The following is a 25,535-nucleotide window of genomic DNA, read 5'->3' on the forward strand; positions in this document are numbered from 1 at the left end:
TTTTTGTATCCCCTGTTACTGCTACTCGTGCTACCTGCTTGGCCCAACTACTAAAATAGTTTCTGGGTCCCCTGACAACAAGGCTTTTTATAGTTCAGCACTGCAGGCCTCATTTAAATCTATTAGCTCATATAAATGGCAATTTATTTAAACTTTGGAGGATTTCTGTTTGCCTTGGTGGCAAAGACAATTTGGCTTTGCACTTACTCTCGACCTCAGACAAACTCCCAAACCTCTCAGAGCCTCAGTTTCCATTTCTGTACACAGAGATGGAGCAACTGTCTCAAAAGGCTGTCCTGGGGCAACCTACACCAGCTGCTAGATGCAGGCCTAGGTGGTGGAAGAAACACGGCAAGAGGCTGTCATCACTGCCGCTAGTCCCACTTTGGGGACTTGCCCATCATCAGAGCCAGCCCCGGAGGCTAGGTAGCAGCGCACTGGCCCAGGCATCCCTGAGTGAAAAGCAGAAGGCAGAGAGGCCCTGAGGAGGGAGAAGGACGTGCCATCCGTGCTCTATTGGTGGGCACAGAGGTACCCACGGGGAAGTGAGGACAGCTGGGCTGGGCAGGCAGAGACTGCCCCTTCCCTTAAGTTGCCTACCCTGGCAAGGGGCCCACAAGGCCCCGGGCCTTCATCTGCTGAAGCCTGTGGCTGAAAATGCACGACCAACAGCCCTGGCATTTGCCAGGTGTCTTGTTCCCCCAACCAGACTTCCATCCTGCCCTCCTCAGAGTGAAAGAAAAGGCCAGAATCACAAGCGGTGGAGGCAGGGTCCAGGGCCATGCCCCTTACCTCACTTCATGGCTTCCCCCATGCCCCGCAGGAGCTGTCTGGTGCCCACAAGTTCCAGGTTGGTCTGGTTGTCACAGATGGAAGTTCTCAGACTCCTGCTTTGTTCTAACTCAGAAAATAAAACTCCAAGGGGGAGGGAATCCTACAAAGACATCTGGTTCACAAATTGCCTAAAAAAGTAACTGCAGAAAGCAATGGCAGTACCGCTGAGCTTACTGCTTACTCTTCCTATGTGCCCATCAGGTGCCAAGGCCAGCATTCCTGTGAGAAAAGGCCACAGGACCCCCCATTGTTCAGATAAGGAAGAAGAGGCCCACAGTTCATGACGGAGCACGGCGGCTCTCACAAAGCCCATGCTCCTACCCACTCACTTGTACCCACAGAGCCTTTCCCATCTCTCTGCTTGGGGACATCTGCTGGTCCCAACCACCACAGTTTACAGGGCAGGATGGAGAGTAGGCCCACGCCCAACTCGGATTCTCTGGCTGGTTGCACTATGAGACCCCTCTCAGGGTTTCCTGGGTGTTGCTTCAGGCTGCTGCTGTAAAGCCCCTCTGTGCAAATACCTAGCTAGAGTGTCTCTCAGCAGGGCCAACAGAAGGTATAGGATGTACATGAGACCACAGGGCAGCAAAGAGAGAAGATGAACCTCCGCTGCCCTGGTCAGGTGACACCTGGCTCCTGGAGACAGGTCACTGAGAACCCAATGTCACCTCCTACTCATGCAATCCAAAAGCCATCTACATCCCTATAGTTTAATTCCCCTTGTGGCTTTACCTATCTTCAGAGAGACAGTCTGATCATAACTATCGAAGACCAAATCTCGTGCCTTCTCCCAAGCCTAGGGGCCCCTGGAGCAAGTTGGGAAGCCCTTTTACCACAGAGCTGCAATTGCTTTGGGGCCAACAGAAAGTTGTCCAATACCAGCCTGGGTCCTCAAGACCAGCATGTGACCTGAATGCACAGGTGTGCTGTGCCTGAGGGCCACTCAGACAAGTCTTGAACTGCCTCCCCTGTTGCTGGCCCACCTACAGCCCCCAACAACTACTGGCCTGCTTTCCATACTGGTACACTTGTGTTCTCTCTGGAAAATGTCTAGTCAGAATGCACACCACAGGGCCTTTTGAGTCTGGCCTCTCCTGCTTGGCATGAGAAGTTACTCCAGTAGAGCATCTACAGCACTGTGCCACCCTCTCGCCAGGAGCAGATGGTGGGGGCTTCCACTGTGCAGCCATTTCCATCACAGCCATGGTGAGTTCTAGCGCAGGGTCTATAGGCTCTCAGCGCCCCTTTCCCTGGACAAACACCTCAGGTTGGATTTCTGGGGGCATGTGTATATTGAACTTTCTTTGTTCTGTCACTTGGCCATACAATGTTGTTCCCCAGAGGGGGTGCAAGGGGTCCAAGTGCTTAGTACCCAGCCCCCCAGATTGGCTTTCAGCTGTCTGCATTTCTCTAGCCATCTGGCTTTCTCTGCTCCTCCCTGTCACAAACAACCTGCATCTTTTCTAGGATGGAGACCTGTTAAAAAGTTTCTGTTCATTTTATGAGTTTTAAGATTACTTAGATATTTGATGCAAACCTTTAACCAGACAGGCGATAACCAAGAACACTTTTTCCTTGCCTGTGGCTTTTCAGTGTCTTTCCAAACCTTGGGTTGTAAATCAACCCTCTTCCCTGCTTTGCTTCCTACTGAGGGGAGATCACCCAGAATTCTGTCACTGTCCTACACTTCTTGCTGTGACCCAGCCTGCATCTGCCTCTCACCACCCAGCATTTCCCTGCTCAGTTTCAGCTGTGCTCTGCCTATCGCCCTAGCAATGCACCTAATTCAATCTGGCCACAGGGCCTTTGCATGCATGGCATTTCTCCACAGAAATCTGCAAGTTCACCACCTGAGCCTCAGCTCACATGCCACCTCCTCAGAGCCTCCCTCTGACCGCACTCGTCAAGAACTGCTTAACTCCTCTTACCACCACTCTGGGCCTCTGCCTGTTTTATTTCTTCTTGCCCCTGGCCACTGTTGGAAAGTGCTCTCAAGTCCTGGAGAACACAGGTGGTTCTTTGGTTCACCACAGTCTCGGTTCTAGAACTGGTGCTTGGCACACAGTGGGCCCCTCTATACACATGGCACACAGTGGGCCCTCTATACACATGGCACACAGTGGCCCCTCTATACACATGGCACACAGTGGGCCCTCTATACACATGCCCCACAAAGAAGAGTACCATATCTTAGTTCCCAGTCATGCTTATAAACACGCCTCACTTTATCCAAACCTCTTTGAGTTAAGATCATCAGAGCAAGCTGAACTCAGACTCAAATAAGACTTATACCCCTCCTCTCGACAACTGTGCTCCGATCAATGCACCCATCTTTAGAGGCAGACACATGACTGCCGACACAGAACAAGCCTGGGGGTCCAATCTTACCCGTCATCCTTCTAGCCTCACAGTGGTACTTTCGAGTCCTAGAGTGAGCTCAGTCCTAGGCTGTGTGTCCTCTCAACCCCTCTTAGGCCACAGTCCCTGTGCCTACCAACTTCTAGCTTCCTGAAGCCTCCCTACACAACCTCACATGACACGTGGCCACAAAAGGGTTAGGGTTAGGGTCCAGCAAAGGCAAGAGCCCTGGCTGGACTGGCCTCCCAATGTGCCAAAGCCCTTCCATGGAACCCTGGGGAAACCTCAGCCTTACCTTTCCCACAAAAACAGGGCCATCTAGCCTAGCTTCACTTAATGGCAATGAAAGCTCCGGGCCTGAAAACCCTCCTCAAAACCCAGAAAATTGCTATTCAAGTTACTTAATGAAAGCCATTATTTGCATAGATTTAGTGTTGCTACACTTCCCATTTAAATGGTCTGTAATTAAAATAATTAATTGCAGAAAATAGTGACTCCTTAAGGCTGTAATTTAGTGAGGTTTTCACACTTGAGGATCCCACTTAAAGGTTATTCGGGTGACCAGGAAACCAGCGGCTTCTAAGAACCTGTTCTCTCCTTTGGTAGTGCTGGCGATGGAGCCCAGAGCCCAAGTGTGCCACACAAGTGCTTTACCACTAAGCTACATTCTCAAGCCCTTAAAAATTTTTTGTATTTTGAGGGAAGATTTAACTTGTCTAGGCTGGCCTTGAAGTTTCAATCTTCCTGCTTTAGTATCTTGAGTAACTGGAATTACAGGTCTGACCTAGGCTTGGCTATTCTTGGGTCAAGTTGGTCCACAGCCCAAGGTAGGCAGCGGCAACATGAGATACCATGTGTCACTCCCAAACCCTGTATGTTTAGGAGGCCATGCTGGTCCCCATGATGCTACCCAAGGAACAGGGCAACAGGAAAGGAATCTTCCAGGGAGAAACCTTTATTTATTTACTTAATTTATTTTTTGCTCGTTTATTTGTCTTCATGTGTGATATGTGTGTGTGTGTGTGTGTGTGTGTGTGTGTGTGTGAGTTCCTATAAATGAGTGAGGATACATGTGTGCCACAATGCATGAGTAAAGGTCAGAGGACAAACTCAGTGTCAGTCCTCACTGTCCACCTTGAGACAGGGTCTCTCTCTGTGGTGTGCTACTGCTGTTGCCAGGATAGCTGGCTCCGAGCTGCCAGGAATTCTCCTGACTATATCTCCTACTTGACTTAGGAAGCATTGGGATTACAGGCATGCATTACTGTGCCTGGAGTCACTAGGTTTTATGAATTTGAACTCAGGTCTTCACACTTGTGCAGCAAGCACTTGAGTCATCTTCTAAGCTCCCTGGGAGAAATCCTGAAGCCAACAAGAAAATAGTTGTCCCTCTCTTGGTGTCTGGGACAATGGAGGAGGGTCAGGCCAGGACTGAGCAAGTCACTGTGAAAATGAACTGTGGTTTAATGTACTAATGACTGGTTTACACACACTAATGGGTTCTTAAGCAACCTATCTTTTTGGGCTACAGAAAGGGTCATCTCTCAGGGTACTTGGGCCTACCCTGGCAGCTAGTCCACACAGGTAAGGCAGGTAGGGAAGGGCAGGCTGCAAAGGCTGGGCTGTATCTGGGAGAAGGGGCATGTGCTAGCCAGAGAGCAATGCAGCTTCCTGGACAGCACAGTGTGAGTTGGGTGCTGGCTCTGGTCTCTGACACTAACTCCTCAGTGTCCTCTCACATGTCCTCAGTAGAGAGGCTTGTGGTACAGATCCACTGGGGCACAGAGAAGGGCCTGAGCAGGGGTCATGGCCTCCACTGATGATGACTTTTTGGAAATGGAACCCCTCCCCTGGTCTGCTTCATTTAACTGGACCCTTCAGTCATCCCACACTGTGAGGATTAGATGAAGGCCACATAAACAATGCAAGAGTATATGGGAGCTTACAGGACTCCTCAAAGAGTGAGTGCATGGTGGATATGAGGATGGATACCTGAGTTTGTCCTCTGACAGAAAATGGCACTTCCCAAGGTCAGAGGCTAGAGTTGAGTTCAGCCTGTCCAGCCCTGACTGGGGCCTGTCCTGGGACCAGGCCTCAGCCAGCAGCTGGTGAATCCACCCCTGTACCCTTCCCTGGGGCTATTTTCACCAACTGTGCAAATGGGGCTGAAATACAGAGAAGCCTGTCCAGTACCAGACATTGATACGGTTGAGAGAGAGGTAGATGACCATAAGCCTCATGCTCTGGATGGGCAGGAGGTCACTGGGTATAGGCACAGCACTACACAAGTGTGGGATGTGGTGCTGCCATGTGGGAAAGTATACCCTGTGAATACAAAGTACATGCAAGTCTTTAGGGATCTTGACAAATGCCAGCACCCTCTCCTAACCTGCAGAGGGTGGAGATGCAATCTGTAACCACAACTTCCCAACCAGTACATTCAGACAGTGATGCTTCCTCCCTTGTCCCTAGAAAACCAAGCATGACATGTGGCTTGCTCCACTGACACTGCGTATGTAGGGTTGATATGTATCACTTCCCAGTGGAAGCCAGAAGAGCTGATGTCTAGTCCTCTCTCCTCTGCATGGTGACCATGGAAACGTGGATGGGCATGGACCCGTTGTGGATCCAGGTCACCGAGTATCATGAACTGTCCTCTGCCTAGATCTGTCACATGATCGACAACAAAGCCTTTGTTCCAGGTCACATCAGTCCTGAGGATGTCAGCACTGCAGTTGACCTCACCTCGCCCACTGGCAGCAGTGACTGCCCAGTGGGCAGTGCTTCTGTGTCCATGTGGCTGGGTTCCCATGGATGCATATCTGCCATCCCTTTTCTGTGCACCATCACGGTTGAAGATGGTGTGTGTGTGAAAGGAACTGCCCCTGCATAGTGATGCTATTACAAGGTGTGACTTTTGTGTGAGCATGGGTGGTGTTTCTGGTGGGCGAAGTGTCCTCTTTCATGTTAATAAGAATTTCCTATGAAATCAGAAGAGGATAAAGCCCTGGATCCAGATACTGGTCTTCAGAAAATCGGTAACAAGAAGAGAAGGTGCCCCATGGGACTCAAGATCAGGGCTGCAAATGTCTGGTGGGCCCCAGTGGGGCACTGCATGAGGATCCTCTTCCTGTGCCAGGTCCTGGAGAACCAAGGAAACAGGAAGCGGTCCTTGTGCCCACCTGAGGGTCACGCCAGTCTCGTGCTCAGAGAGGGCCCCTTCCACTGCTTTTCATTTCTCAACTGTCTGGGCAGAGCTGAACGTAGGCTGCATGGGCCATGACAGGCAACCAGTCACACAGGCCACCAGCCACAAAGCCAAACCCAGGTACCTATCATCAGATGATCTGGCTGGAGAGTGGAAGGAAGGGACTCACCAGAAAGTGTGATAGGGATAAATCCAGGACTCCTGGTCCAGGCTTGGACTGCTACCACAGACTCTCCTGAGAACTCAAGGCTGGTATAACCCAGGGCTTGACACACCATGATAGTCAGCTAGGAGAGCAGCTGTTGATACAAAGGGGTTCAGGTACTCACCTGCAGCTCTGTCTGGAAGAAGAACTTCTGCGGACACTGTGAGCAGTCATAGATCTTGTCCTCCTGCCCATGCACGGCAAAGATATGCTGCTGCAGCTTGTTGGCCTGGACGAAAACTGCACACACACCAACAGAGTGTCAGCAGCCAGAATCGGCCTCAGTCCTACCACCCCAGCAGATGCCCACAGCTCTCCCATGGAGGGATCACCCAGGTCTGGGTACAGTTGGCCAAGGAACACTGCTGGGGGCATTAGTCCCTACAGAGGGTCTTGAGCTAGATAAACTGAGCTCTGCCACTTAGTAGCTATGCAACCTTGGGCTTCATGCCCTCCTTTGAAAATAAAAAAAAAAGTACCTTACTGGGTGGCTGGGAGGATTAAATGTATAAATAGGAGTGGTGATTGAAAGATGACCTGGCACATGGTTAGGACAATGAATGTGTCCTCCATTAGCCAGAAACCATCACATGTGAGCTCTCTGAATCTCTCACAGATAAGAAAGGCAGGTTCTGTTATTACTTCATTTTATTGAGAAGAAAAACCTAGACCCTAGGAATGTTAAATGACTTGTCCAAGGTCCTACTGCAAGTGGGTTGCAGAGCTGAGATTGGAATTAAGTCAGCATAGCACAGTGCTTTGTACCAAGAAGTTGCTCAACCCCAGAAATCACTGTTCTTGTTGTCAGTATTACTTTCCACATCCTAGTGTGTCATGATGTTAACAGATGGTCAGGGGCTCCTGAGAGGGGAGGGAAGAAGGACCAGGGTGTTTCAGGGCTCCTGGGACCCCAGAGGCACGTGCATCCACAGGTGACTTCCCCTGTGGCACAGACCCCACTCTGAGCCTCTCACGGAACAGGTCATAGCACCGGTGTCCCTTCCCAGTGGTAGGAGTTCCCATGGCAGCTTGGCCCTGGACACATTCAGGAGGCGACTCAAAGCAGCTGTGTGTCTGGGAGGTGAGCACTTCAGAGATAGCCTCCTGCCAGGCACCTTCCCTGGGGTGGGCTTCCCGCAGAGGCAGACAGCAGATGTTAAGGAGGCCGGGAGGGCCTGGCTCCCTGCACACACCGGCTGCCATCTGGGCAGCAGGAGGGGGCCTGCAAAGCCCCCGAGACGTGCCTCAGGCTGGGACAGCCACTTGCTTGTTGGGGCTGGCAGCCAGCCTGGGGGCTGGGGACTTGGCCAGCAGAGTTGCCCTTGAGCCGCCTGGCTGGAGCCTGGCTGAGACAGGGGGCTTGCAGGCTGGAAGGGGGTGGTGGTCAGGAGAGTAAACAGAGTGGCCTTACCAAGGCTGGATGAAGCACATGGCTACAAGGGGAATGGGGGACCAAGGGGACTCAAGAAGGGCAGACTCCAGTGGAAAAGGGTGAGCAGCATGCCCAGTCGCCATGTGCAGAAACAGGAAAAGTGCCACCCATGCTGCCCAAGAGGAAGGGCTAGGTGGGTCAACTCTGCATGCAGGGAGATGGGGCTTCCAAGGGGAGGGGCTAAGAGGGCTGGTTTCGGCCATTACCAAGGGAAGGCAGGCCCCTACGCTCTTCCATCTGCTCCTGCCGTGTCCATGTGGGTATCATACCTGTGAAGCACACGGGGCACTTGAAAGTACCACCCATGCCCTCAAAGCTGTGCTCGATGAGGTGGCAGAGGAGCTTGGCTGGGGAGTCGAACATCTGGTTGCACAGCTTACACTCGTGGTTAATACCTTCCTCTGCAAGAGAAAGCCACAACCTCAGTGATGCTCACACAGGAGCCACAGGCCCCAGGCACCTCAAGCTAATCCAGAACACCCAGCACCAGCCTAGTATACCCCACTCACCACAGGCCACCTGCACCAGCCCCTCTCTGATCACTGGAATTAGAGCTGGTATAGGGGCCACAGACACAAGCCCAGTTAACTCTGGATGAACCAACCCTGAGACTTGCAGCACCCAGGGCCTTGGTCTAGATTCAGGTCTCTGAAATGTTGTTCGTAATTTCTCCTGCTGGTTGCAAGCCATGCTCTGAGTTCTTGAGTTCTGAGATGATGAAAACCCATGGAAATGGGGCCAGAATGAGTACTAGACAGAGAAGGAAATTCAATCAGGTCTTAAAAATTCAAATGAGGGCTGGAGAGATGGCTCAGTGGTTAAGAGCATTGGCTGTTCTTACAGAAGACCTGGGTTCAAATCCCAGCACCCACATGGCAGCTAACAACTGCCTAGTTATTAGGGGATCCAACAGCCTCTTCTGTCCTCCTCGGGCATTGCATGACACAGGCGCACTTACATATTTGCAGGCATTACACTCATACACATAAAATAAAAATAATTTTAAAAAATTCAAACAAATATTCATTGGGTATGTGTGATGTACCAGGAACTGAGCTATGAACCGGGCATTCGTTGGAGAATGAAACAGTGGGGGACAGGAAGACGGAGCATCAGATAGTGATGTAGGTGTTGAGGGATGTTCTAGACGGGCAGGGCCAAGGAGGGGTAAAGTAGGTGAAGGAGTTTGATCAGCCATGGGGACTTAGAACCGACCCAGGAGTAATAGGATGACCCTAGAAGTTGCAACAAGCAAAATGTTCTTTTCTGGAAACAGATGCCTACCCTTTGGGTCACAAATGATGGGCAGACCCCCTGTCCTATTTCCAACCAAACATGGTTCCCTATCCTAGCCTGTGAACTGCTTCAACCCCAAACCTTCACTCAGCGATGCCCAGAGAGTAGACTGGACTGAGGACCGTGTCATGCCTGCTTTAAGGAAGCTTAAGCGGAGGTCTGGCACCCTTGCCTAGAATCAAGCAGAGCTAAGTTCAAAGTCTGCCTTTCCCCCTCCAAACCGCATGCCCCTGGCAAGTATAAAGACAAGCTGAGTCACTGCTCCTCAGCTGTGATGGGTGGAGAGACCCATGTTTTCACCCAGTAGTCAGAGCCTGTGGGCACTCCCCTGCTCGAGCATCACATCAACAGAGTAAGGCTCCTGCGACTCACTGGGGGACCTTTCTGGGCCACAGTATTTTCTCTCAGAAGCACTCAATAGCAGCCTTCCTCTCACAGTTGAGAATTAATGAGTTAATCCATGTAAAGCAGCACACAGCACACAGCAAGTGCTCAATTAGTGTTTACTGCTGGGCTCGGCAGTGTTGGCAAAAGTGTTATCTGGGACAGCCAAGGACACAGCCCTCCCTTGACTCCCCAGGGAACTGGGCTCACCAAAGGCGCCAGGTGCTCTGATTTGCCCTCAAAGGCAAGAATTAGGTAGCAGAGGGGCTCTGCTGGTGGCAAGCCACAGACACAGATGGGCTGAGCCTCCTGGTGAGTCCCTGGGTCCCCAGGCCCTGGCAGGGATGCTGGGACAGCAGGCACTCCCCTGGCCCAGCCATCCCCCATGCCCCAGGCACCCCCACTGCTGAGGTACACACACGTGTGCACAGGTGGGCCTGCCCCACATAGCCCAGTGGCTGGAATCTTCCGGGTGTTTGTCATGCCCCTGGAGCCCCAACAACTAGGCCACATGCACCCGGAAGAAATGTGAGCAGATCTTCCCTTTACACTATCAGAAAAAGAATTCACTGGCAAGTTTGGAGAACAGAGCAGGCTCAGCACACTTGCCACTAAGGTCCCACGTATATCCTCCATTTCCCATGGGACACGCTCTCTGTAATTAGAGATGGCTTTCAGTGTGGGGGCTGCCGTTAAAAAGCACCCAACATGTCCTCCACCCCCCCTCACCAACGAATCTTAGAACCTGATGCAAGGGATGAATAAAGTACTGCACAGGGCGTCCCCGTCAGCACTGTAGACGGCTCTGTTCATGCATGAGGTAGGGGTTAAAGAGACAGCTGTATGAGGGTTCCGCGGAGGCTTAAGACTTAGTGGAATCTCAGAAGCATGCTGCCTAGGAAAAGGGGGATTTCTAGAAAGAAGAAATGGGTTCAGAGAATGAGGCCACTCACTCAGATAGGGATGTTGCTCTGCGCAGGATACAAAGCTGCATCACATGGTATCAACCCCACCTCACAGCCTACCCCTCAGCAGCCTCCTCTGCCTCCCAGTAACTAAGACCTTATGGGCTCAGTTGGTACCTAAGCTGCTGGCAAAGATTATGTATTGGTTTCTTGTGGACCCAAAGCACAGCACTGCCCCTCCCCCCAGGGGCCCACCTATAGCTCATGAAGTAGTCCTGGGGGAGAGATGCCCAGTCAGGCCTCTGTCCCTGACTGGCCAGAGCTGGCTCTGGGTCTGGGATGAGGGGCTGACTCCTCTGAAGCCATGCAGAGCCTTTCACCACTTGGTTGTGAATGGAGCTGGACCTGGCTAATATACAAGCAGGGACAAAGAAGGTTCCTGCAACTTATAAATCAGAGAAATCATGTCTGACAGTCACTTTCCGTTCTGCGAGCATGGAGCAATTCATCAGCCGCTCCCCTCTGATTCGCAGAGGCAGCTCCGCCCAGCACCCGTGTTCATAAATATGTGCACAGTCAGGCGGCCCCGAGCCACCAGCCGCTTTCGGGGCCTAAAGAGCTGACAAATCTCAGCCCAAACCTGTGTCAAAGTGAGGTTCTGGGCTAATTAGATCAAAAGCCCAGCAGACAGACAACTGCCTGTCTGGGATCCTTTTCTCTCTTTCTCCCAAGGGCTTAAAAGAGTCAGACCTGGGGAAGGGGTGGGGGAGAAAGAACACGTGTCAAAGTCCAAGGGTAGGGGACAACGAAGCCTAGAGGTTCCTGCAGATCTGGGAATGTCTTCCACTATGCACGGTCTTTTGATTTGCCTGGCTTCACAGAGCTGGCTCCTCCCCATGGCAGGGTGGGCTGTACCCCCAGGGTGTCCATCACCCACTTCTGCCTAGAAAGCCATCCCGGAAATGGGGGAGGGCCAGGAGGCGGAGAGGGGCTGTCCTAGTTAGTGTGACAAATGCTGCTGGCATGTGCGCATGTGACCCAAGTCAGCAAGCCCGGTAGAACCTGCTACTATCACCCTCTCCCGCAGGCACCAACGGCCTCCCCTTAGTCCCCAAGACAGCAGCACCCTGTGAGAGCCACTTCTGAATTATATAAGATCGAGCAGTGCTTGCCACACCTCAGGGCACAATGACAAAGCTGTCTGGGAGCTCACAGGTCTCTCCGCCCCAGCGTGGGAGCTGGAGGACCTTGTGAGTTAAGACACACGATGGCTTCCGTTCTTTTTTATACTACATGACAGGCATCCATAAGAGAAAGCCAGACACTTCATTGACTTACCCAGCCCTGCTCGTTTATAAAGTGAAATGCAGATCTCATCACTGAAATTCAGATCTGCCTCCTGCTCCCCATGAGTCAAACTAGAATGGGGAATCTTATTGATTTAGTATGATTTAAAAAAAATAAAATAAAAATAAGCTGGGTGTGGTGGTACACATCCTAAACCCAGCACTCTGGAACAGGAGGACCACAGTGAATTCAAGGCCACCCTGGACTAGTGAGTACAAGGCCAGCCAAGGCTACATAGCAAGAGCTTGTCTCAAAAACACAAAACAATAGTAAATAATAAATAAATATAAATAAATAAATAAATGTAAAATCACAAAATGCCAGACAAACCACCTCGTACACACTGCTCCTAGAGCACCACTCTTTCTTTTTCCCTTTTCTGCTCAGGAATAATAAGTGTTAATTTTACACTTCATTTCTTAAAAAAGTAATAGGATGTGCTTTTGCTTAAACCCAAGTCGGCTCAATGGAACCTTTCAGGTTGAAACTATGTCACCTGAAAGAGGAGCTGAGGGCTTTATGGAAGAGCCTCGTGTGGAGGTGACAGCTCCCTGTAATGTCCTCGACTCCAACTTTTGTCTCCAAAAGCATTTGATCCCTGGCAGACACATACTTATTTCCATACAGGTCTTGGGGGAAGCCAGGAAGAGGGCGAGCTGATTATCGAACCCCGAAGGTGCGACTCCAGTGTGCCCTGCTGATGTCAAAGGCAGGCCAAGCACACACTCAGAGACCATAATTTGCTGCCTGGGAGGGAGGAGCAGCAGGCTGTGAAGGGAGTGGACAGTGCGTATCGTTGTCGGACTCTACCTTGCTGAGCATGATGGGCTGGGCTCTAGACAGACTGCCTGGTCTGGCTCTGCTAGCAGGGACCCCACTGGGGAAGCTGCTCCAGAAGTGTTACCACTAATGTATCCCTCTCTGGAAAGGTGACTGCTATATCATGTCCCTAAGAGGTTTCACTAAGTCTTCCACATTCGGGAGTGTCAATAAAGGACATGCAAGTCAGTGCCAAAAACGCTTGGGTTTGAGCCCTACTACTACCATTCACTTGCTGTGTAAACTTAGGTAACGTACTTAACCTCTCTGAGCTTCAGCTTCTGCTAGAAATTGGGCAGAATAATCACAGGCTTTTTGTAAGGCAAGCAAGCCGACTGCTTCTGTCACAGACTGATCTCACCAAAGCACTTTCTAGTCGTCCTTACTCTCCTCCCCTTACTGCACTGAGGGGTCTGCTTGGATGAGACCTCCTTTGAGAGCACTCAGGGGACACCCCTCACTAAACCAGGACAATCTTCTCTGTCTTTAACAACATCCTTGGCAGAGCTCACTACCACTGCACGTTAGAGTGGGAGACTCTGTCACACGTCGGTGGGCACCTCCAACCACGTCAGTGGCTGTCCCCCTCTCAGGGCTGACGGCTTAGCTAACTTGCAATTTGCTTTTTAGATCCTCTCAGAACCACAGCTCACTCCTTGGCTCCCTCAACTAATCCAAGACGAGAGGGCCTCTGAGCATAGTGGGCCCCTCCCAGGCAGGGCATGTGTCCCTCCTCCTCTGAAAGTACCCAGTAGCCTTAGAAAACATAAGACAAAGCCACAGGACTTAAGGATCAGAGCAGCAAGCCATCCTGTGCTCCCTGATCACCACAGAGAAGAGAGCGAGCAAAAGGGAGAAAACAGAGGCACCCTCTCAGTTTCCACGTTTGATTTAGTTGGGCCCCTTGCTAGCACTAGCTCTGGGCTGGGGCCTTGTCTTGAAGGAGGGGAAGATGGCCCTAGGATGTAGCGTCATCTGTGGAACAGCATTGCTGCAAGTGGGAGACATGCAAGGGAATGCAGGCCCCGGAGCCTGCAGATACCAGAGAGCAGCTTCGTTGGCTTGCACTCAGCAGTGAACGAGCACCCAGACTGAGTCTGAGTCTGACTCCACAACCTGCCCCAAATAGCAGGTCAAAAGAAGACCTGAAGTCCTCAGCCCAGACATATTCCTGAAGTGGCACAGAGCCTTGGAAGGAAAGGGGGCCACATGGATGCAAGCAGGAGGTGTGTGTGGGGAGGGGACCCAGGCGAGGATGTCCCCCATGTCATCCCAATAAATAACAGCATATAGATGTGGAACGGGAAATAGAAATTTGGCTGATGGGCGTCAGTCCTTTGTTTCCTGCCAGAAACAAAGACCCCTTCACAGAAGAGAGCAGGTGAGTCTGCTGTGTAAACACAAGAAGGACCAGGCTGGGGGCTGGGAAATGGGGAAAAGAGGTGACATTGGGGCTGGGAGTAGACAAAGGCCAATGGAAAAAACTGGAGGATCTAGGAGAGTACTTCATGGGAGTCCAGGCAAAACAAAAGGCATATATGAGGATGGTGACATGAACTTGGGTCCTAGCAGTCCCCCAGTGCAGATATCCCCCAGGCCGTGTGCCTTCTGACCAAAAAAAGCCCCCGGGGCCCCCGGGCGTCTGCTGGCGATGCAGAACTCCAAGCCCAGCTCCAGGCCCCAAGGAGAAGATATGTTTTCAAAGTGCGCTTGTGTTTGTGGCTGCTGGTCTGGCAACCTGTTGCTTTGACCCAGAGTGAAGGGTGCAGCTCTCCAAAAAGGCAGAAAGTTGTCTAAAGTTGCTTTTTGCCCATACTTTACAGAAGATTGGGAAATGATCTTCTAATAGTGGGAAACCATCTCCTGTTAACCCAGCTGAGAGAAGATGAAGTGAGGTATCTCTGCAAGGAGAGCTACTGGAGACCCCTGGGACAGGTGACCACTGCTCCTGCTAGTACCCTATCACCACCATTGCCCTGTCCCCAGTGCCTGGTGCAGTGGGCCCCTTGATGCCCCATGCTGCCAGTCAGGAAGGCTCAGCGGCTGCTTGAAGGCCTACCTGCCACTGCTGCCCCCACTTCGGGTTCACATTTTCCTAATTAATCCTAGAGGATGGGCTGTGCCCCTCTTCTTCCCCAGGGGCACCTTTCCAGGCCTGTTCCTCCAGGAGGGACCCATCTCACAGTCCCCTGCGTTTCAGGAGGGCTCATAAATGAGCTCTGGCAGCCTGAACCAGGGCCCCAAGGGGACCCAGAGCCTCTTCAAAACAGAGCCCTGACAATTAGGCAGTCTGAGTTTTGAAAGGCCTGGGATTGATGGCGTGGACAGTAAAAATATCACCTAGGGAGCTGGGTGTAGTCCTTGGAGGGTTGCCTGAGGTCAGTTGCCATGGCAACGGAGAATGAGCTCAACCTTGTAACTGACCCTTATCTTTTTTTGATCTGTGGGCCACTTGGGGCCAAGGCTTGAAATCAACTGGAAAATAATCCGGTCACATATCAGAAGGAAAACTATTTATACTTATTTACCCAGGTACCTACTCACACCATCCCCTTTACACACAGAGGCTGAGACCAGTGAGCTGATGACACTGCGGCAGTACACATGGAGGCTATGGGATGGTCGGGGAATGGGGGACTGACTCTGACCTCAGCAGAACGGAGTCATCAGCATGGACAGGCTTGTGCACATCAAAGGGACAGTCACCCTCTCTTCACAGTCCTTTGCCCTCCTTCTGGACCACCCTGGCCTTTCTGCCAGCCTAGGTCCACTGAGGAGGTGGGCTCTGCAGGTCCCCCTCCTGTCTGCTGTGTGACTGCACTATGCCAGCCCAGTGGGATCCCTTGATGATTCTCCCCTCTGCCAGAGGTGTGTTCCTAGCCCCGACGCTCAGAGGTGCCAGGCAGCTGTGCCAACTCTCGATAGCTAAGGCCAGGACAGGCTAGGCTGGCGGACAATAACCTTCCCTTGGTCTCGAGTCCTGGAAGAGCTCTGGCTGACTCGGCTCCCCCACTCTCACCTGAGGTTTCTAGGACAAGATCAGCCATCTGGTCAACCCTTTCCCTAGGATGCTACTATCCTAAGTTATAAGTACTTTGCTTTCACCTCTTCCAAAACTCAACTCCAAAGACTTCATGATCCCACTGACTGAGTGCTCCCAAGAACCACATCAGGCAGATCTGGCCAGGGCTCAGAAAAGCTAGAGTGATTCCAGGTAGGCGCTCCTGCAGGATTCCTGTCACAGTCAACAGGACAGCTCCTCCACCACCCCTCGCCCTTGTCTCTAAGGGAGTAGAGGAAAGGGGCTGAAGCTGCCCAGCAGAGGCCAGTCCTGGCTCCACTGCAGACTCACAGGGCGATCTCAGACCAAGCACCTTCCGGGTATGAAATGTACGTGAAGGTGTCTTCTTCTGGGGCTGCACCAGAGTGAGAGCAGGGAGAAGGGAGACAGAAAGGCCATTGACAATGCTGCTTTGTGCTCAGGGACTGGTACCCACCAGGCTCAAACCCTGGTGGGCATCATCAGAACAATGGAGCCCTGGTCATCTTCCAGGATGCATGGGCTGTCACAGCTCATGCTCTCTCCTGCCATGACCACCCAAGACGTGCTTAAATTGCTCTTGTAATGCAACAGGCACAACAGACCTCTGTCATTCCACCTTCAAAGAGTTCATGTCAGCTTTGGGTTCGTCCTCCATCTCCACACTGGCAGTTTACTTTATGGCTCCCAGGACCCAACCTTCCTACTCCTTGTGATTCCCCTTGTTCCTTCTATGTTTGGGGGAGAGAGCATGCATATAGAGGTCAAACGACAACTCTTGGGGAGTTGGCTCTCTTTTTCACCTCATTGAGGCAGGGTCCATTTTATATCTCTTGCTGTGATGAGTACTTCAGGCTAGCTGTCCAGTGAGCTGCCAGCCAGTCTTCTTATCTCTCTCTCTCCCATTTTGCAATACGAAGTTTCTAGGGATCAGACTCAGCTCATTAGTCTTATGCCCCCTACTACTGAGCTGTCTCCCTGAATCCCTGTTTCTCTCAAAACCCAGACCTCCTTCCATGGAGGTCAAAGCAAGCCTGGTGGAAGCAACTCAAAGCTAAACCACAGGAAAAGGTTGGCATGGTCTGTGGGACATAGCTGGGGAGACTGCAGCGTGGCAGGCAGGGACGATGAATGACACCACCTCAAGCTCTCTGTGCAGAGTATAACCTTCAGGACATGGTAACAGGTTGTCTGGCAAAAGAAATGTTGCAAACCCAAACTCGAAGATATCACAACAGGAGGTAAGTGTCTCAGCTACTTAATGGAAAGAGGAAGAACAGATGAGTGGCTCATCAGACTCCAGACAGGAGAAGGTCATCTTCACAGGAACAGTGAGAACAGAACTTCTTGGAGGCAGAGCTACAGCTTGATGGTAGAGCCCTTACCTAGTACATGCAAGGGCTTGGGGCCAACACCCAGCACCAAAAGAAAATTAAATTCAAAAACAAATTTCTTCACCTCTAGACTTCTGGACCTGAAAACGTTGGGGACTTAAAATATATTGCAAAAGAAGCTGGTCCCTAGTCAGCCCTTCTGACACAGTGTTAACACCCTTCCATCACCACACTGAGGACTGATGCCTCAGAAATTAGAGTCGACAACCACTGTCCGGGCTGCCTGGGCACGAGCAACTTACCCTCTTTAGCACATCACTGATCTCAGATTAGTTTTCCACAGCAAGGCAACTGCTTAAGACTCCATCTTGTTAATAATCCTCAGATTAATGGCATCTAATAATATACAATTAACGTGACAGGCAGGCAACAAAGCCCTCATTGTCACTGACCCTGCTGGGGACACACGAATTACCCCTGCTTCAAGGGTTTTCTCTACTGCCAGCATCACTTTTTGTCCCTACCAAGATCATTATTTAAAATGAGCGACAGCACTGCATCAAAAAGAGCCAGACAGCTGCTCACATGTGCACAGACACAACACATGCCTGCCCATGAAGAAGTGGCCCTTTCACAAGAACTTCCCCAGGCTCAGCCCAGAACAGCCCTTGCACTTAGTGGGACCTACAGCAAGAAGTCCTGGTGCTCAGCCAGTTTGGAAACTATAATTCACTGCTCTCTAAAGGTCCCTTTGGTCCCACTGACTGGGCATAGGGCATCCCAACCCTCAGCAGAAAAAAACAAAAGGACAGGACAGAAAGCAATGGCCGATTTCTCTTGAAAAGTCTTTGTTTTTTCCAGGCATCTTCTAGTTCTATATTGTTCAACATGGTAGTTTCTGGCCACTCTTAGCAATTCTAATTTGAATTGATTATGATAAAAAATTAAAATGCAGTTCCTTGGTCAGGGTTCAAGGGCTCTGCAGCTAATGGGGCTCCTGGCTACTGCTAGTTGGGGCAGTGCAGGGCACTGCCACCTCTGCAGGCAGTTTTGCAGGATGGAGCAGTATAGAGTGTGGACAAGGTGGGGAAAGGCCCTCACTCGCTCGGCACTCCAATCCTGGGACCTGCAACAGCACTGATTCTATCAATGGTAGAATTATCAATTGATAGCATTGGTTCACTGAACTAAGGTACATGAGCTTCAAATCACAGGTGCACCTCCATTTATTTCGTGGGCCACAGCCTACGAAATCCAAGTAGAGTACACCACAGGGAGGAGAAGCAGTGGGCACAACTCAGCTTGGCATGTAGCCCACCCACTGTGGCCTCTGTTGTTTGCCACCCTGACTGTGTGCAGCTGTTCGGCATCTCTAGAAGGCCTCCTATCAGGTATATCCAGGAAGGAAAAGGAAACCCAGAATTCCAGGTATGATTTCTGCTGAACTCACATGGCTTCACAGCACCGCAGACTTGAAAGCCTGAACTAGGATCGCCAGAAGTTGGGCTTTCTGTGAGGATGAAGACACGTCCTGTGACTCATTGCCACTGCCTGTGATTGGCTCCTGTGGGAAGGTGCTTACATGGAAACTTCTGTGACTCTCAACTTAAACTCTATCTTCATAATTACACAATCACTCTGCTCAGGGCAGTAAAAGTACGAACACTGCAGGAACAATCAAGAATGGTGTTACTCTGAGGGGAGGGCTGGGAGAGATCCATAACACTCAGGTAGTCTAGAAGTCCGCAAGCTGCTCCACCACGGAGCATGTCTCATGTCCTGACCATAATATCTCCCCCAGGACAACGGGAAGGTCAGCAAACAAGAGACACCTGCTGAAGGTCAAAGCCAAAAAAGAGAGAGACCAATCCAGGGAGTGCACTGTTTAAGCTGGCTGAGCCCCTCAACCTGTCAAGGAAATAAATGTTTGTGTTCCCAGTGCTGACCTCCCAGGTCTGCTTCTCTCGGCCTTAATCTCAAAGATACAGGTGTTTGCTGGGACCCAGGTCAAGTGAAATGGGAAGTCAAACTAGTTATGCAAACGCAACATGGATTAAGGGAAGACACTCACAAATGAACACATGTGGATGGTATCCCCCCCCCCAAGCAGTCAGTGATTCCAAGGGTAACAGTGAACCTGCGGAATTGCGGTCCCTTCTTCAGTTCAGTGGAAAAGCCACACAGACAAGCAAGGCATTCTGGTTCAACCGATTACTCTTCTGCTCAAGAACCTGCAGTTGCTCCCTTTTGCACATCATGAAGTTATACCTTTCTGCCAGAGGGTCCAGGCCCCCACCTCCCAATGCTCTTCCAGCCCCACAGGAGCCACCTTGCTCTCAGGCCTCCCTTACTCCTGATACAAAATCTTCAATCAGACAGTTCTCTCCCACTCCTTGTTTCTGTCCTCCCAGACACAAGTGTCTGAGAGACATCAACTGTACACAAAGCTAGCTGACCTGTTACAAGAAAAGCATTTTCCATGCTTAAGTTCACTTGACTTCCTGTCACTTGCAACCCAAACAATCCCAGCTAATAAATTCTCTTGAGGACAAGAAAGCAGGTCTTTGTCTGCCTGGGACAGACACACATGGGGTGCTCACTAAAGGCTGGTTTGGGTTGATTAGACTCTGGCTGGAGCTCACTCCCATCCCATGGCACTGGTCATGGGCTCTGGAACACTCGGGCCACAGTTGCACCACACACACTCACATGTCACATAATACTTGACATGCTGAGGTACCAGCCTTGATCTGTGGGTTCCATGAATGCTGCACGTGGTGATGAGTGAGGCCGAGTCTTTCCATGAACCACACCCCAGCCAGTACGCTGTCGCTGTCCTCTGCTCACCTGCTACACTCGATTGTGCAATCACAGCATGCAGAGCTCAAGTGCCAACTGCCAGTCATGAACTATGGGGTCTTGGCTGGGTGACCTACTCTCCCTGGACATGTAAAATGCCCCTGCCCACAGGATGGGCTGTGAGTACTCGCAGGCTGTAGAAGTGTTACTCCAACCATCACCATCTTGGTAATTACTATGGCAGACACTATGCAGGACAAGAGGCACTGAGACTCTACCTGTCATATCATCCTGCTCAGAGAGAAAAGTTTGGAAGGACAGGTCAAGGGAGTCACCCAGAAAACCCTGGAAAAAAATCCTCAAACCAGGGTTCTGGAGGACACCGATGCTGGAGCTGGCCCAGCAGCACAGTGAGGCCTGTGCAGACCCTTAGCCCTCTCTGCATGCTGCAGAGCCAGGACCTCAGGACCACTTTGAGGGCCAGTTGAAGGGCAAAAGCCCATCATGAGGACTCAGAGTCCTGGTGTTACCAAGGCTTGAACTAGAAGGATGAGATCTTTCTTCCCATTGGACACACACACACACACACACACACACACACACACACGCACACACCAGCCTTGGTGAGGAGCCCAGCTAGCACCCCATCTTTGAAAACCACCTTGAGGTCCTGAAAACCAGTTTCCACACTAGAACCTCCACTACAGTGAAGACTTGCAGTACCTCATCTTATTCCTAAAGGTGACCTCAGGGTCCTGGGAGAAGACACCAAAGCTGATTTTGCTGCCTTGACTTCATGCTTTAACCAATCCCTATCACACAAGGGATGGGCCTTAGAAAAAACTTAGAATTCCTTAAGCCAAGTCCTAGAAAAGCACATTGAATTCTGGTTCCAAAATCGAGACTGTGCCTCCAATCTGTGAGTCCTTTGAGCAGAGCCCTGTCCTGGCCCCCTGGGCGGAGGCAGTTTCCTCTTCTTCGCCAGGGTTATCTTTTAAAAAAATACTCTACTTATTTTTACTTTATATGTATGAATGTTTTGCCTGAATGTATGTAAGTGCACCATGTGTGTGCCTGATACAGGCAGAGCCAAAAGAGGACATCGGATCTGCTGGAACTGGAGATAAGGACCCACCGTGTGGGTGCTGGGAATCGAATCTGGGTCCTCTGTAGGAGCAGCCAGTGTTGTTTTTTACTTTATCTTATTTATTTATTTATTTATCTTTTTGAGACAGGGTCTCCCTCTGGTCCCAGCTGTCCTGGAACTCACTGTGTAGACTAGGCTGGACTTGAACTCACAGAGATCCGCCTGCCTCTGCCTCCCGAGTGCTGGGATTAAAGGCGTGCGCCACCATGCCTGGCTTTTTTTATTTACTTTTTATTTAGTGTGTATGAGTGCTTTGTGTGCACATATGTAAGTACACCTGTGGGTGCAATGCCCTTGGGGCCAGAAGAGGTCATCAGATTCTCCCAGAACTGGAGTTTTGAAAGGTTATTAGCTGCCACATGGGTTCTGGGAACCACACCTGGGTCCTCTGCAAGAGCAGCCAGTGGTCTCAACTGCTGAGCTATCACTCCACCCCAGAGCTAAAGCTTTTTAATTTAAAAATTGAACTCAATAACTAATGATTTAATACTAGTATTGAATGCCCCCTCTCTGCAACTGGAGACAGTTGGAGTGGAAACCTCCCAGTCCCACTTAGCCCCTGCCCTGAAGCCACCTGAATAAGAGACCTCAGGCTGGGTCAAAGTGCAGAAAATAAATGCCTGTGGAATGCTCAGTAGGGACATCTATATCATACCCCCTCTCCTCCAAGGCTCAGGGAGCATCATGGAAGAGGGGGCAGAAAGACTAAAAGCCAGAGGTCAGGAAGGGCTGCAGAAACAGTGTCTTGGGGGTATGATAGGACTGCTGCACTCATGAGCTCACAGTAGCTGAGGTTACTTGCACAAAATCAAGCCAATCAACATTCCAGCTCACAATCCCCCACCCCTAACTAAAGAGCTGCTGTCAGTTGACGGCTACTAGAGGAATGGGAGTCAATTTTTTTAGGGTGTGGCACCTGGAAGGCCTATGACACTCAGGTAAATGGCTCCACACCCGAGACCAGAATTGGTCTCAGTGGGCTATTTTTCAAAAAAAGAGAGAGAACATGAAGTTGGGAAAGGGGATTAAGGTGGATCTTGGAGGAACTAAGGGAGAAATTGGGGGGTAAATATGATCAAAATATACCATATACATGTATGAAATCCTCCAAGAATTAGTAAAAGTGTTTTTTAAATATAAATAAATAAATAAATAAATAAATAATAAACGCCAGGCTGTGTTAGCACTCACTTGGGAAGCTCATGCTGCACGAAGCCCACAGAGATCTGCTTTCTGGTCTCTACTATTCCACCTTGACTGAGTTCCCTTACTTGTCAGAAAGGGTGGGTGGGCCACTTTTTAAGTACAGGCTCTGCCACTGTGATAGGAAGAGTCCCCTTTGGTCCTTCCTGGGGGCCCATCTGTAGAATGAGGATAATTGTGCCTGATGTGCAGGTTGAGTGATGGTATGCCTTCGTGTAACCTGGTGGGCACCTGCTGGGTGCACCTCGAACCCTAGCTCCTCTGCATGGCAGTGATGATTCCCTAACAAGCTAAGTTATCATGAATTCTTGAGCTAGGCATTACTACATGTGAGGCAGTGGTGGTATGTACTGCAGGTTCAAGCCAAACATGCTTAATATGACTCCTGGCCACAAAGTCAAAGGAAAGGTGTAGGAGGTGGGGAAAGATGTAGGCCAGGTCTGGTGGGTAAGGACAGGAGATGGAAGAAGATACTGGCTAGGTCTGATGGGTAAGGCCAGGAGGTGGGGAAAGATGCTGGCTAGGTCTGATGGGCGAGCTCTCATGAGTGGGGAATGGGCATGTGACAGACCCTGTGACCTGTTCAGATGTTCTGCTTCTGGCTGGGTCTAGGCACGACCCCTGGGGTAGGCAGCCACTCCAAGTACTTAGGGACAGATTTGGCCTGACCAGATCTACATCCTCCATGAGATTGAAGATGACAGGCTTGGGGGTTGGGAGGAACTGGTCACAGGAAACCTGGCAGTGAGACATGCAGAAAGACCATCTGGGCTCTGAGGACCCTGTGTCCCCTCACCCCCACAGGTCTTTAAGTAGGTGCTGAATATTCCCATTTGGGGCCTGGGTCCTCCTGCTGCCCACCCAGCCCTCTGGTATCCAAAGACAGAACAGAAAGTGACAGAAAGATCCAATGTTTGTACGTTGAATGCTAATTTGACAGAGGAGTGGGCATGGGGGAGTGTTTATAATCAGCACTCCAACAAGCCACAAATGATGGCAGTATTTTATAAGCTTGTTAGAAACAAATCACCCCCTCAGCTGATATTTACTTACTGATGAATCATAAAAGGGCTCAATACGCAAAGAGTAAATCCGAAAAGAATGTCTTTCTCGTCCTGTCTTCAGCAACAGTGCTGGGAGCCTGCAGGGCCCAGCCCTGGCCCTCTCCCTCAGTCCTGTCCCCGATTCCCAGCAGCCTCCCCAGGGTGGCACGTCACCAGCACCAGCCCTCTGTGTTCCCCCCTTCCACTGGCCTCCGTCCTTCTGCCGCCCCCGGAGTCCTCGGCAGGAGCGGATCCAATCCTGCTAATTTGCATGATGATGAAGCCTCCAGTGCAGGCCGGGTCTTAAGAGGGTTGGGAAGAAATATGCCCTGTCCTTTGGAGAGGCGCACAGAAGGCTCTGCGCCACCCTGGAGAATTGGGGCTCCTGGCAGGTGGGCGGGGGCGGCCAGGCACTGGCAGAGCTGGCCAAGGACAGCTCAGCTCTGTCGCCTGCTGAGCTTGTGTCCAGCTGGCCCAGCTGAAGAAGGACTGCCCAGGGCTGTAAAGCAGCAGGAAGTAAGGCACAAAGTGCCAGCACCAGGCTCAGGCCAGACAGGTCCAGGTCATAGTGACCGACACTGTGGCTGACTGACCTTGAGAAATCACTGACCTCTCTGAATCTCAGATCTGCAAACTAGAGGGCCGCCTCCTCCACAGGAGGGCTGGGAGGACCAGGAGAGGCAGCCATAGGCACTGACCAGAGCAGCCCCTCAGCCCCTACTGTATTCATATCTATTGTATTAGAACTGCCATCAGTCTTACTCTTGAGTTAATAGGTCCATAAACCCATCCACCCACACATTCATTCTTCCCTCCCTCCAGCCAGCCCTCCCACCATCCACCCATTGGCTTAACAAATGTCAGGTACTGTAGCAGGCAGTCCAAGAGACGGGGATGAATTTGACATATGTCTCATCTTTAAATTGCCTCCAGTGACAAAAGGTGTTCCAAGGTGAGGATAGTGCCACCTGTGGGCCAGTAGAAGGCAGAAGCAGGCAGGGTGTGGGGTGCAGCATGGGGTGTCAGGTCTGCTTTCAAGATATGTTCAACTTCTGAGGCCTTAGCACACTGTACTCTTAGGGTGTGAGTTTAGCTGTTGTCTGCTACATGATAGTTTTTTTTTAATATATTTTATTATTTTTTTAATGTATATGAGTGTGTTGCCTCCATATATGTGAGTGCACCCATGTTGTGCAATGCCTTGGAGGAGGTCAGAAGAGGGTGTCGGATTCCCCTGGAACTGGAGTTAAGGATGGATAGTAGCCACCATGTGGGTGCTGGGAATCAAATCCAGGTCCTTTGCAAGACCAGTCAGTACTGAGTCATCTCTTCCAGCCCCTGTGATAAAGTTTTAAAGCAGTCTTACCTAAGCAAGTTGGACAGTGGTGGGCCTATAGGCAGAAGCATAAAGCAGGCAGGAAGGGCCCAGCCTCCCGTGAGAATGGATAAAGTATTTGGAATGGGGTCAAGGCAATTGCAAGAGGGAAGAAATGTCCTACTGTGTCTGGAGCATAGTAGGTGCTTGGGATACCAAGAGTCAGTGAATGAACGAATGAATGAATGAATGAATGGATGGAATGCAGTGGGGGGCATCCCAAGGAGGCTGCTCTGCAGAGGACTTGAGGGAGGCTGGTAGAGGTCCTGAGGGCTGACGCTGGCAGGTGTTGCTATGCAGCAGCCACAGGAGAAACAGGAATGTCCCTCAGCCTTGCCAGGCTCACAGTCTGGGGCACCAGGCCCCTGGAGTAATTTGAAGGTCACTCTTTCTCCATTCTGCAGATACTGATTTAGTGATGGTGACATGCAAGGACAGGGCACAGTGCCCCCGACCACAGAGCTCCCCCAATTCTCTAATAAACCCAAAATCAATAGCAGAAGATAGCGCCCAGTGAGTCCCATGCTCATCACAGCAGCCCCATGAGCCACTCAGCTATGCCCACAGAACAGATGGAGAAACTGACAATGGAACAAGTTCGACACCTCCTTTGGCTCAAGGTCAAGGGAACGCAATTCTGAAGTTCTTTACTATCAAGGTGTGGGCCAAGGAGCCCAAGATGACCTTTTGGCTCTCCCCAAATAGGTCACCCTCATGTCTCTTGTAGTCCTCTGAGTTCACTGGACAGAAGCACTGTTCTTGGTCCCACTTTAGGGATGGGACACTGCACTTCTAAGCTCCAG

At 50.9% G+C, this 25,535-nt stretch overlaps 1 protein-coding gene across 3 annotated transcripts in view; it reads right to left on the reverse strand.

Moving 5' to 3' along the window:
- The window catches only part of Znf423 (zinc finger protein 423), a 250,663-nt gene that overhangs the window by 20,275 nt on the left and 204,853 nt on the right, over window positions 1-25,535 (reverse strand). For all 3 annotated transcript variants that reach the window (XM_029561200.1, XM_008828300.1, XM_029561201.1), the window contains 2 exons: window positions 8,310-8,441; window positions 6,733-6,848 (listed from right to left, as the gene is read on the reverse strand). In XM_029561200.1, the coding sequence (XP_029417060.1) occupies window positions 6,733-6,848; window positions 8,310-8,441 (248 nt within the window). The remainder of the gene's footprint in view (window positions 1-6,732; window positions 6,849-8,309; window positions 8,442-25,535) is intronic.

Source organism: Nannospalax galili, unplaced genomic scaffold (assembly GCF_000622305.1).
Source record: "Nannospalax galili isolate Female #2095 unplaced genomic scaffold, S.galili_v1.0 scaffold1353, whole genome shotgun sequence".
Classification (NCBI taxonomy): domain Eukaryota; kingdom Metazoa; phylum Chordata; class Mammalia; order Rodentia; family Spalacidae; genus Nannospalax; species Nannospalax galili.